The 12,096-nt window shown below is 40.6% G+C and overlaps 1 protein-coding gene across 10 annotated transcripts in view; it reads left to right on the top strand.

The window, feature by feature from the left end:
* DUSP16 (dual specificity phosphatase 16) overlaps positions 1-12,096 on the top strand; it is a 69,110-nt gene that overhangs the window by 42,077 nt on the left and 14,937 nt on the right. For all 10 annotated transcript variants that reach the window (XM_071733357.1, XM_071733350.1, XM_071733355.1 and 7 more), the window contains one exon: positions 10,783-10,946. In XM_071733357.1, coding sequence (XP_071589458.1) covers positions 10,783-10,946 — 164 coding nt within the window. The remainder of the gene's footprint in view (positions 1-10,782; positions 10,947-12,096) is intronic.

Genomic DNA, 12,096 nt, shown 5'->3' with positions numbered 1-12,096 from the left:
GGTGAAGTAAAAGACTACTGGGAAAGAATGGTCTCACCCTGAAGTCATAAGAGAGCTGTCTTGAAAAGGGCTCCTTGAGCTTCTACATGCCACTTACTACATGTTATGTGTCTAACTCAGAGAATTAATAGTAGAGAATTAAAAATTTTGTAGGTGCCCAGAGTGAAGCCCACATCTGACTTATTAATTGAGCATTAACTCTTCCTTCCAAACACCTTCCTTCCAAAACCATGGTTGGACTGTGGGTACAGTGACCGGGTAAAATAGTTGTGATGATGGGCAGCTGAGGCCCAAATGGTGAATTGCCTACTAATCTACTACCCTCCTGCCTATGGATAACATCAGGAGTAATATGATTTATTGTATTTTGCTTTTAAGAGCTCTCTGAGCTTCTGCAGAGCATAAAGCTACTGCAGTAAGCAGAAAAAACAAATAATAATTAATTTTGTGTTCAGTGACGAATGCAGGTGACATATGCAGTGGATGGTGAATGAAGTCAGAAGTTGAGGATGTAAAGAAAGAGCAAACAGAACGAGTTCAGTGAGATCGAGCAAAGGTCCTGGAAACAAGATAGTGAGTGATTAGCCAGGGACTCTTGCACAAGTGGTTTTGCTGTAACTTACCAAATAATTGTTTCCCTCTGACCTGTCCCTCACCTGGCAGAGCATGTGTACAGAATGGAAGACTTGCATTGGAGGATACAAGGAGAAAGAAACAAGGCAGGAAGTCTTGTTTATAGCAGCATTTGTCTTAAAAATATTTGAAATTGGAATCTCATTTAAAGGAATTGTAGTATAAAAATGCCAGTATCTTTAGGGTACATTTACCATTGTGTTGTCTCTACTTGCATAAAGCAAAGCTGGATGGAAAAAACCCCCAGTGCTCTCTCCCTTCTTTGTCAACAGAAACACTGTGTCTTGTGGCAGAGGAGCAGGAGATATTAAGAATATTCTCTGGTAGGTAGAGCTGGTTATATCTGTCCCCTGAACTGACCAGGGCTATGAGACCAAGCTTCCTTCCCCAGTTCTGCAATACCATATGCCAGACAGGGGGGTACACAGTGTGGACTGAAAGATGGCATGAGGTAGCTGTCATTTGTGCTGTCTGATAAATTTCTCTCTTAACACCTTTTAATGTGTGGATTCTGCATGTGGTAATTCAGTAAATTCTGATTGTGGCCCATTGAAGTTCTGAGTGGTCATTTTAAGTCTTTACAGATTGCCTCCAGGAGAAGAGCACACTTTCAAATGAGTCATCGATTAAAATAATTGAGTTCTCTGCAAGTTGACACAATGACAGTGAAAATGAGCTGCTAAATATCCTGCCAGTGTTTCAGAGAAGGAAGGGTAGTTGCACAATGATGTCAGCTTTCCTGATACTCTGATTCAGGATGTGGTTTAGTTGTCACAGTGGTTTTAGGTTCACAGTTGGACTTGATAATCTTAGAGGTCTTTTCCAACCTTAGTGATTATCTGATTCTGTTCCAAGACTGGCTGGTGCCATTAGAACCAAGTCTCTAAAGAGGTAAAAATCTCACCGAGGGAGCCCAGTATTCCTTAGGTGGTCCCATAAGCCATGGAGTGTGGCCAGTGGGGAAGAGATGAGGGCCAGAGAGGAGCTTAGCTCTGAATCACCCACTTTGAAAGTCTCCCTCTCCATCAATTTTTAACAAGAACATAAAAAACCTGGTACCCTTGGCTGCTGCCAGTCCCCTGCGAACAGCCTCCCCACCCTTCCTATTTAAAATAGAATTTTGAGTGTTCGTTTAGTGCCATGGTTGTTTTAAGCACTTGAAGAACTGGGAGTAGGGTTTATTACTTTCATATGTGTATCCACTTGCTGTCTTTTGAGAGAGAGCAAAGTTTGATTAGCGTGGAGCTCTCATAACATTTCTCAAACCCAAGAATAACTTGTTAAGTTTGCTTTTGTTTTGGATACCTCTGGATGCTTGTGAAACTTAATTGACTGAAATTACAATGCAGATTTTTTTTTTTTTTTTTTTTTTTTTTTTTTTTTTTTGGTCATGTTTCGGTTTGGGTTTTTTTCTTTGTGTCTTTTAAAGGCAGAAAGGGCAAGTAAGAGTGCCCACTATGCCACTTGGGTGGGAGAGGGGGGCTCGACCCCATTCTCACCACCCCCCCTCCACACAAATCTCCCCAGTCCTTGCTTGCTTAACCTGCCCATTAACCTTGTCTTATTAACCTGTAGAGAAAAACCCCTCGGGGCCAAGAACTTCCCTTGCTACTGTGCTTGTAAAACACCTGGCATGATGGGGCCACTTTCTGAACGCCGCCGTAATAAAAAACACCCCTGGCTTCCCCAAACCGTGAAACTTGGAGTCCGGTGGTGGGAGGGCTCCCTGTGGCTGCGGGGAGGGGAGGGGGAGGCACCGGGAGGGCATTGCTCCCCGGGGGGCTCTCCAGCCTCAGCTGATGCAATGGAAAATGGCAAGCATCCCTGCGGAGCAGAGCTGGAATGCCGGAATTGTAATGGCCCGTGGAGGTCTGCAGCTCGTTTAGACGGAGTGGAAACATTGTAGATTCGTAAAACTTCGGAGTCAAGAAGTTTACAACTTTTCCTTCCTTAGCGGCAAGGGGAAAAAAAAAAATAAATCTCTACTGCAGGTTTTAGGTAAACATTTGAAGGCGTGATGGGAAGGTGACTGGGAAAGTGCTGTTAAGTCACAGCATTAAAGATCTCTGAGCTGATGTGAGGCAAAGTAACCCTTAGTTTTGTATATTTTGTCTGTGCTGTAGTGCTTTTAAAATTTGATTATTTTTTCACCGCAGTTTTCAGTAATGTTGCCTTATGTGCCTAGCCCAGTATTTGCAGTAACACAAATTCTAACTTGCTGTTAGGAGAAGGAAAAGAGTTAAACATTAACAAACTCCACTGCGTACCTTTGGTGAATGTAGAAGTTTAGTAAGGCTCACTTTAAAATTACAGGGTCCAAACATTATATTGTAGAGGTAGTTACCAATTTTCCTGCTTTTTTACTATTATTTTCCTTTAAAAATAGATGCATATACAGCTTTATTAGTACTTGGCTGTATAAAATGATGAATAATTAGTGCCCCTAATGAAGAAGCAAATTACGGATTTATCGAAAGTGATGGAATTTTCTATCAAGTCCACAAGCTTCCAAGTCTCCTCCTTTCAATCATTTCTTAGTACATGCATTTAGTCTTTTGGTTTTGACTCATCACTTGGGTTCCTAAACCCTTTCCCCTCCCTGCTTAAAAGTAATTGTGTTTGATGCTGAGTTAACACTGATGAACTGGCAGAGAGTTACATCTTGTGGGAAAAGGAGGGAAGTGGCTTCTACTCTGTTTTCAAGAATTTCCTTGAAGAAAACTAATTCCTCCCTTGGGCTTCTTCTGAATGATCAGAATCCAAAGGGGAGATAAAAAAGGAGAAGCATCTGATTTGAGAGGTACTTAAAAGAAATGGCAAAGCTTGTGCTCTTACCAGCATGCATCGTTCTTGTGCTTTTCCAGCACACTCCATGACCTGTGAAATTGAGACACACTCACAGTCTCTTATTTCTCCATCAGGAGCACAAGATAGGATCTTTCTGTGTGTCCTGTGTGAAGAATACAGAGCTGCAGAGCCAGCCAGATCTGCGAGGATGTTGTATAAAACACTTCATAGGCTTTTCTTAGCCTGGAGTTTTAGGGAAGCCAAGCTCATTGGAGCTGTCTGTTTCTCCGCTTTCACTCACAGAAGATGTTTAAGCTTGTCGGTCAGCTTCAATAAGGCATGACAAAAGGAGTAATTAAATGAAAAAAATTATGGGAATTCTTGTAAGGCCTATGGAAATGAACACTGTTGCAGTGCAGAGCCTAATATTAGTGTTTTGTTCTGAAAAGTAGTTTCAGGTTGAGCTGAGCTGATTGTGGATTTTCTGGTGTTGAGCAAGAAGCAGTGCTGCATGGACCCCAACAATGCAAGGGAAGTCCTTGGGAGTTTAGGCTGCAATAGCTGCCCAAGGATTCATGATGAGATGGACAACAGTGGCAGGTGGGATCCTTCTACTCTGCAGCCCCTCAAATTGGTTTGAAAACCAATTTGATGCCAATTGGTTTGCTTTGTGTGAAGGTGGAAGGCTGCTCGTCTGGTCTTTACCATCAGTCTATTATTTGGAGAAGATGGCTGGGGCCCTTGTCTTGGTTATCAAGCTTTTGTCCAGATCAGTCTCTTGTCTTTTCCCTTCCTCCTTGGCTTTGCTGCCAAGGCCAGGGTATGAGGTTCTTTTTTGAGCTTTAGCTGACAGGCTCATAGGAAACACATGAAGTGATGTGAAGACCTGTTTTCTTATCTTTCTTTCATTTCAAGTTCTGTTTCATGGCTGCCTTTACAAAGAATAAATAAGAAACCTTCCTAGAACACATGCAGGGTGAGCTTGTTGTTTACATTTGTTACTGTTAGCTCTCTTTTTTTTTTATAAGAGTGATTTCCATACTTGGAAAGTTACACTAGAAAAAGCAAGCTAAACCTAATGGGAAGGTCCCTTACTTTTATGTTTCCCTTTCACTGCAGTGTTGTGGGCATCTCAGCTGTTGCACTTTAATTTCACACCCAACCTAAATCCATCTTATCTCTGAAGTGTAGTCAGGTCTCTGCTCCTTTCTGCACTTTGTCATTGTGCTCTTGCCTAATTAGCAAAAACAGCCATTAAGGATAAAACTATCAGTGCAGATCTTTGCAGCCCCTTGATGATGGCAAGGAATTACAGAATTAGCTTCAAAGAGCTCTTTGGATTGCCTTGTGATTGCTTTTTCTGGACATTAGAAATACATGCACGTTTGAGACTTAGGATGAGGGAACATCTCTGCAATGTGCATGCACAGGAAAGATTTATTAAATGCATGTGGATGGAGGAGATGCCACAGAAGGAGGCCTGTTTGGCCAATGTCAAGCATTGGTGACTACAACCAACTACAGCTACAGTTACTGTTACCGTAGTATGACATGGAAACATTGGTGAGTTGTAATGTCTGATTTTCATTGGTTACATATCTGAGTGGTTTGATCCATTTGAAGGAAATATAAAGACAGAGAGGAGGAAGAGAAACCAGCATAACGTGGAATGACCGTAAGGAAACATTTACTATTTCCCCTTCAGTTTTTTTGTCCTATTATGGTGACACTTTGCTGGAATGCTTTTATAGAGGGATGGGTAAAACCAGTAAAATGTTATCCACACTTCACAACTCTTCATTAAGTGTTCAAATCAAGACCTTAGGGTTCGACCAGCCTTTCACTTGCAAACCTCTACAGTGGTCCCTGCAACCAGTGCATGTCCTCTGGCAGCCCTGTGGAATGCTCCTGGTTTGTTTCTGTGTAATGTAACAGAAAGGAGTTGATGTAAATGTTTGTGGTTCTCGGTAGTTATTCCTATGTATTAATTTAGGGTTTGTCTGGGTAGTTAAACTAAATAGTCATGAAGATCTGGATGGGTTCTGTTCCCTTAATGAAAGGTAGCTCTGCCCAAATCAATAATGTGTCTCTGGCTATCATTTGTTGTCACCTGATCCCATTTTCTTTCCTGCTTCTCTTCCAGCTCCTGGCAAAGATAGTTGGGAGTTTTTATTTATATGAGCATTTATGCAATGAATCCATAAGAAAGAGTAACTTTTAATGTGGAAGTTGGCTGAAACCTTTTCATCCCTACTGGATTTTGCCTTATTTTGTTTCCCAAGTTGGCTGAGAAGGGAGCTTTGATACCGAGATCCCTTTACCCATCGTACCTCTGGGATCATAATCGTAGTTAGGAAACTGTGGTGTCTTGATCAAAGGGAACTCTGTACTCACCACTTTGCAGAACCATGGCAACGGGGGAATTGAGTAGGATACTGGATCTTGCCAAATTTCTGCTAATGGCTGTTTTGGAGGCTTGCAAGCCAGGAACAGGGGCTGTACTCTTAAAGACCTAGGGAGGTGTTGGGTTTTCTGCCACACGCAGAAGGGCTCAGGCTGCAAAACCAGTGACAGGTTTGGGCGCCTCAGCGAGGTTTTGTAGGAACTGTTGTGCATCATGGCCCCAAGAAGTGAGCAGAAGGAATCATTGCTGGAATGTGGAATGGAGCTGCTGTTCCTCAAAGGGGCTGCAGCCAGGGGGTGCTTGCCACTTGGTGAAAACAAATAATTTCACTAGTCTGTCCATTTTAACCTAAGCAAGAGCTGAGTTACCTTTGGGCAGTTACAGAACTTTGCAGTCTTCTGATGGATCATCTAACATTAGGGCGGAATTTATTTAGTTGATTTTTGTCTTGGAAACATAAAGGAGAACCATCTGAACATTGTAGTGTACCACTGCTATTTCGATAGCTTTCCTTTTCATGTTGGAAAATGTATGAGATGATAGACTGAAATTCTGTCTTATGTTGCTTTAATTTGCTCCCATAATGATGGAAGTCATCATACGCAAAGATTTTTTCCTTCAGGCTTGGGTAGGGCCTACTATGCAAGTAAGACAGACTTAAGTACTGTTAGCTTCTTGCTGCCAAAGGATACAGTGACTTAGGTATCTGCAGTCATGACAGAAACAACTGCCTAGCTAAAACTGGAGAAGATGCTTTGTGCTGCTTAGCCTGCTTGAGCATCAAGGGTTTTAGATGTAATGAAAATATTGCATGAGTGGTGGTGAAAGTCTTCCATTTAATTCATCCATATCAGAAAAAGTAGAGTGAAAAATTTCAAAAGCCCTCGTGGGGATGGGGAGGAACACAAGGAAATTTGATGTATAATACATGAAAGGTACTTTGTTTTCTCCTTTCTTTGTCTATAACATTCAAATGGAAGATGTGGGTTCATCCTGTTGAATGTCAAGAGAGCTGCTTCAGCTCAGCTCAACCATCGAGAATACAGAAAACCTGTATGGTTGATAAGGTATTTGGGAGAGAATATTTTGGAGTTACTTGACCATCATCTATTTCCAGGGCCCAGTTATATTTACCAAGGACTTCAGTGAAACTTTATTGAGTTAGTAGCTCTGCTCATTTTTGTCCTCACAGTTTCAAAATGCTCTTGTGATTGATTTATTATTTGCAGAGGCTGGAGTAGGGATAAGAGGTGTTATTTAGCTATTAGTTCCAGAAAAGAAGTGTAATTTCTGTTCTTAAAGCAAACGGAACAGTGCTGCCAGTAGCCCTATTCCAACCAAGGTAAGTAAGAAGATTTAAAGATGGTATTTCCCTTGATGCAAAGGTCATCCTCAAATTATGGGATTTGAAGCTAGACCAGTCTCATCTTTCTTTTAAGACTCAGCTTTCTCCCTGCATCCCACCTCTACACTTTTAAAAAAATGTTTATTTCTAAATGTTTTAAATATTTAAGATTTGGGTTATTTTTTTAAGACAGTCTGCTTCACTTACAGCAGTGGTGTACAGGTAGTTCAAGTGCTTAAAGCACAGAAGAGCCTTCTCATGTACTCTGTGTGTAGACTTCAGCTTTGAGGACTGATGGGGGACATAATCTGTGACACATCTTTAGGTTCTGTTAGTTTTTTAATACATCTGTCTATATATTTTAAAAAAATACATCTGTTTTGTAAGTCAATGTAAGCAACTTGTGATGAGTGTAGTTCATTAGGATAGAAGTTAGGCTTAAAATCACACAATAACTTGGTGATCTTTTTCATGACTGCTGTTGTTTCAAACCCATGATAGTGTTTGTTGCACTAGAAGAAATATTTAGTTCAGCAGGATGCCTACAAGAGAATGTTTTGTTGCCATGGGTTTTGTTTGTGGGATTATTTTAGAGCAATTTTTCAGTGTACACTGATCTAGAATGTGTTTCTTCTATTTTGAGTGCCATAAATCAAAGCCAGATTTGTTGAAAAGCTCCTAACGTTTTGAAATGGTTATAGAAGATGACAAGGAAGATATATTAATATTTGAAACAAGTCACTGATTTCATGTTTCTTCAAGTCAGTTCTCTGCTGATACTTATACCAGGTTAAAATATATTTTCTTAAAGGAAAGGAGGACTTACTTGGGAGCATGTGGATAGGTAATGCAATGGTAGACTTATCTGATTTGTGAGTTTTGTGGTTGTAATTCATGTTGTAAAGATAATAAAGCAAAATGCATCTAGGAAAGCCTGAGTAGAAGGAAGAAACATGACTTTGAAAGGATGAGTGTCCCAGAGGAAGTGTTGAAACATCTAATCTTAAATCATTTCAAGTTTCTCTTGACAGAGCCCTAGAATAAAAATAAATTAAAAAAATAAAATAAAATCACTGCTTACACTGACAATGACAGAGCATGGGTTCCATCTTCCAAAGTCTCTGGGGTTTTTTTAGCATATTGCCTTCTTGCTTAATTTCTTGTTCATACAGCAATGAGATCAGTTCACAGGTAATTGGGAAAATTAATCTTTTACAGTGAAAGCACAGATGTAAAATCTTTTCTGTGCTTGTGCTTCTGTTTTGTAAGAGAGAAAAGTCACTTCTCTATTTCCAGATGTTTCAGAGAGAAGCTTTAGAAAACAGCCAGTAAGCTTCCCAAGTAAAAAAGAATGAGCAAATGAAACAAAGATATCTAACTTTGATTTCTTCCCCAGCCTCTCAAAGAACTGTTGGGCACCTAATCTTACAATCTTTTAACCTGAGGGACATCTAATGCCTAAAAATTCAAGGACTGTTTCCTATAACAGAGGGAAAACATGCAGTACCTAAGACAATTTAGCAAGTGAGGGAATGAATTATTTTGCAAACTCTGCCTGTCCTTTGATTGAGACACTGAACAAACAGCATCTGTGCCACTGAAAGGGTGGCTATAAAGCAAGGAGGAGGAAACCCACTTATTAGGAATAGAAAATGTCAGAGCCAGAACCTTACTGTGTCCCTAAGTCTGTGTCGTTATGTTTAGGGTTATGGTTCTGCGATGGGCAGAACCTTAGCTTAGCAACATGTCTTGCCCATCCCAAACCACACAGTCCAACCTCAAACACAGGTTCTCATGATAAGCATTATCATAGTTGTCTAAAATCGCTAAAATCTCTAACAAAATAGACAAGTGATTTTATTTTTATTTTATTTTAAGTCATGAGACTAAACAGGAATCACAGTATGTAAGACTTATGTTCTAAAAACTGTTTGCTGTCTCTTTTGCCTATAGGATAAAATGGTCTGTTACACACATGGCTGTTACCTTGGTTTTTAGTGAATTTACTAAAGATAGAGATTTTTAAACGCAAAGGACAGGGAGAATTCAGGCAATGGTTGTGCAGGCCTTTACAAAACAGGATATTATCTTATTCCTGAATAATTTTAACTTGCATCTTTCAACTGTAATAATAGTGAACATAGCATTTGGCAGATTTAGCAGAGTAATACTTCACTTCCTTGCTGATAAAAAGATGCCTTGTTCTGTACAGGTTATAATTCCTCTTCCTTCTCTTAAAATTTCACTTGTCTCTGTGCTTTAACGTGATGAAATAGCTGGGGACTTTCACTGTGGTTTGTGCCTTTCACCCTCACTGGTTGGCTCTTAGGGGTGAAAACAGTCAAGAAAAGCCTGTGATGGAGTGAAGCAGCTGCCTCTGGTTCTTAGACCAGTTTGCAAAGATGAAGTATGAGAATGAGGAGAGTGTGGGGTTTAGCTAGGCTTGGAAAGAGCTAGCTAGCTTTTGTGAGAACGTGTTTAGTCACAGTATTAAGTTAATTATTGGTGGTTTCTTTTGTTTTGTTTTCTAACTGTGGGTAAGGCCCAGTTGGACCAGCTGGTAGCACAGATTAGTGACACAGCCCTTGTGGTGGAAGGGAAGCTCAGAAGTATCTGGGCAAGAAAAAGAAATGGAGCTTGAACTGCATTGTATGTATTTGTGTCTAGAGCAGTCTCAGCCACACTTCTTATTCCCTTTGTGCTTCCATAGCAGCTGTGCCATGCCAATGGGGGAACAGCCATGGAGCATTTTTGATGGTCACTGACTGGCTTTTTAGGTGGTTTAAAATATGTTACCAGTCATTCCACTCTAATTTTCCTGAGTGGTTTAATGTAGTGGTGGGAAATGGTAATGAAAATGTTTTGGAGCTCTAATACAGATAGGGGATAAAAACTGGTAAGGAGCCATGTAGGAGTAAAGGAGTACAGAGACTTGTGGGGAAGTCTGTGGCTGGGCAAAGTCTTCCCCTTGCAGTGTCCCCCCTCTGCCTCGTTGCCCTCATTTGAGGTGGAGAAGCCTTGGCTTGGTGGGGTTTTGAAAGAGGAAACCTCTTCCAGTGTGCTGGATGAAATACACTAATTATAGACCAGCACAGAAAATAATAATGCAGAAATTGAAAGCAAATATTAATAACCACATATTGATGCTTTTACCAAACTGAGTAAACATGACTTTTTCTTGGTGAAGTCTAATTATAGGCCTAATACAGGAGAAGGAGGTGTTCAGAAAACAGAAAAGGTGTGCATCATGCTTTCGGTGTGGCAGGTGTCGTGGCTGGTTTTTTAAAGTCTGATTTTCTCGTATCATTAAGACTGGGAAGAAATATCAAATACTTCTGAGGAATGGAGAGAGAGAGAAAGAGAGAGAGAGATTGAGAAATAAAAGTTCCAGGCAGAGTGGAACGAGGCAGCCAGGCCTTGCCTGCTGATGGATGGTTCCACAGTCGTGGTACCTCTCGAAGAGGCACATGTGCAGTTCCTCTGTTCAGGCTTTCCTGCTGCCCCTTTAACACCCTCCCATCTCCTGCAATAAATGCTGCTTTCTGAGAACCAGTATGGGTACCAATGCCTACGGCACTGCATGTAAATTAAATACATACTGTTCCTCTCACAGGTGGATTTGCCGAGTTCTCCAGCTCTTTCCCTGGTCTCTGTGAAGGAAAATCCACCCTCGTTCCTACTTGCATTTCTCAGCCCTGCCTCCCTGTCTCCAACGTTGGCCCAACCAGAATCCTGCCTCATCTCTACCTTGGGTGTCAGCGGGATGTCCTCAACAAGGTGAGCACTCTGGGTGTCATGTTCTTTACTTGGATGAATATAAAATTTCCATGGGTCTTCCCCCCTGCTTCTCTCATACTGCATCACTACAGCTATAAAACATCTAAATTAGGTATAAATAATAGCTATGTGTGTGGAAAGCTTATGTGAGAACTGATGATACACATATCATTAATCCACGTCATGTAATATGGAACTTGGTCTCCTCTCTCCTTCATCTCAAAGAAAATGATATGGTACCTTCCTCATTAAACTATCAACCAACAGCAAGCTATCAAATCTGCCATTACAGCAGGTGAGGTAGTTTCCTGTATATAACTCTGCCTGGTTTGTTTTGGCAAGTCTTGGATGTTAATGTATTAATGGTTACAGTGGGACAAAGGGAGATTGTCCAGGTTTTTGTGGTTCCTTCAAGTTCTGGAAAAAATAGCACTTAAATACCATGAATTGCATAATGAAGGACTACAGCAAACAAAGCTTTGTACACCTAAAAATGTGCAGACCTGGACAATCAGTGGGGTCATTTAAAATTTGCTTTTATGGTAGCGTTGCACTATGAAACTTCTACTGTCTCTAAATAAAAGTGCATTTAATAATTTTTGTTACTACAGAACAGCACAGGTAATTTTGGTATACTTAAAATATTTGTCAGCAAAGTCACCAAATAAAGCACTTGCAGGGTGATGAACTATCAGATATCTAAAAGAGCTTGTCTAAAATTGTTACAGGTTTATATTCCTATGCATATCCACAGATGTTTGCCTCCATGAGACATTGCTTACTCTCCCCATCTTGGGTCCCTTCACAAGGGAATTTTTATTACTGCTTCTGCATGTGCCCTCTTGCCACCCATATTATCTGACAGTCCTACTCAGTAGTTGAACCCCAAACAGTCTTCATATGCTGGCATTAAATACACGGATGGGGGAAAGGGAAAGAGTGCTCCATCCCAGCATATTGCCTTAAATATTTAAAAGTCTTATGTGTATGGTACTTACCCATGTTTAAAGCTTAAGACAGGAACTATCCTAATAGGCCTGGAATTAGATCAATTCATATTCTTTGACCATTATCATAATTTTCACTGGCTTCTTCTACTTTCACTCCATTCCAGTCTGGTGATTAATAGGCTATTTTTGGATTTTTCACA

The sequence above is a fragment of the Heliangelus exortis genome, chromosome 1 (assembly GCF_036169615.1).
Source record: "Heliangelus exortis chromosome 1, bHelExo1.hap1, whole genome shotgun sequence".
Lineage (NCBI taxonomy): Eukaryota > Metazoa > Chordata > Aves > Apodiformes > Trochilidae > Heliangelus > Heliangelus exortis.
This window is presented reverse-complemented; position numbering and strand designations above follow the sequence as displayed.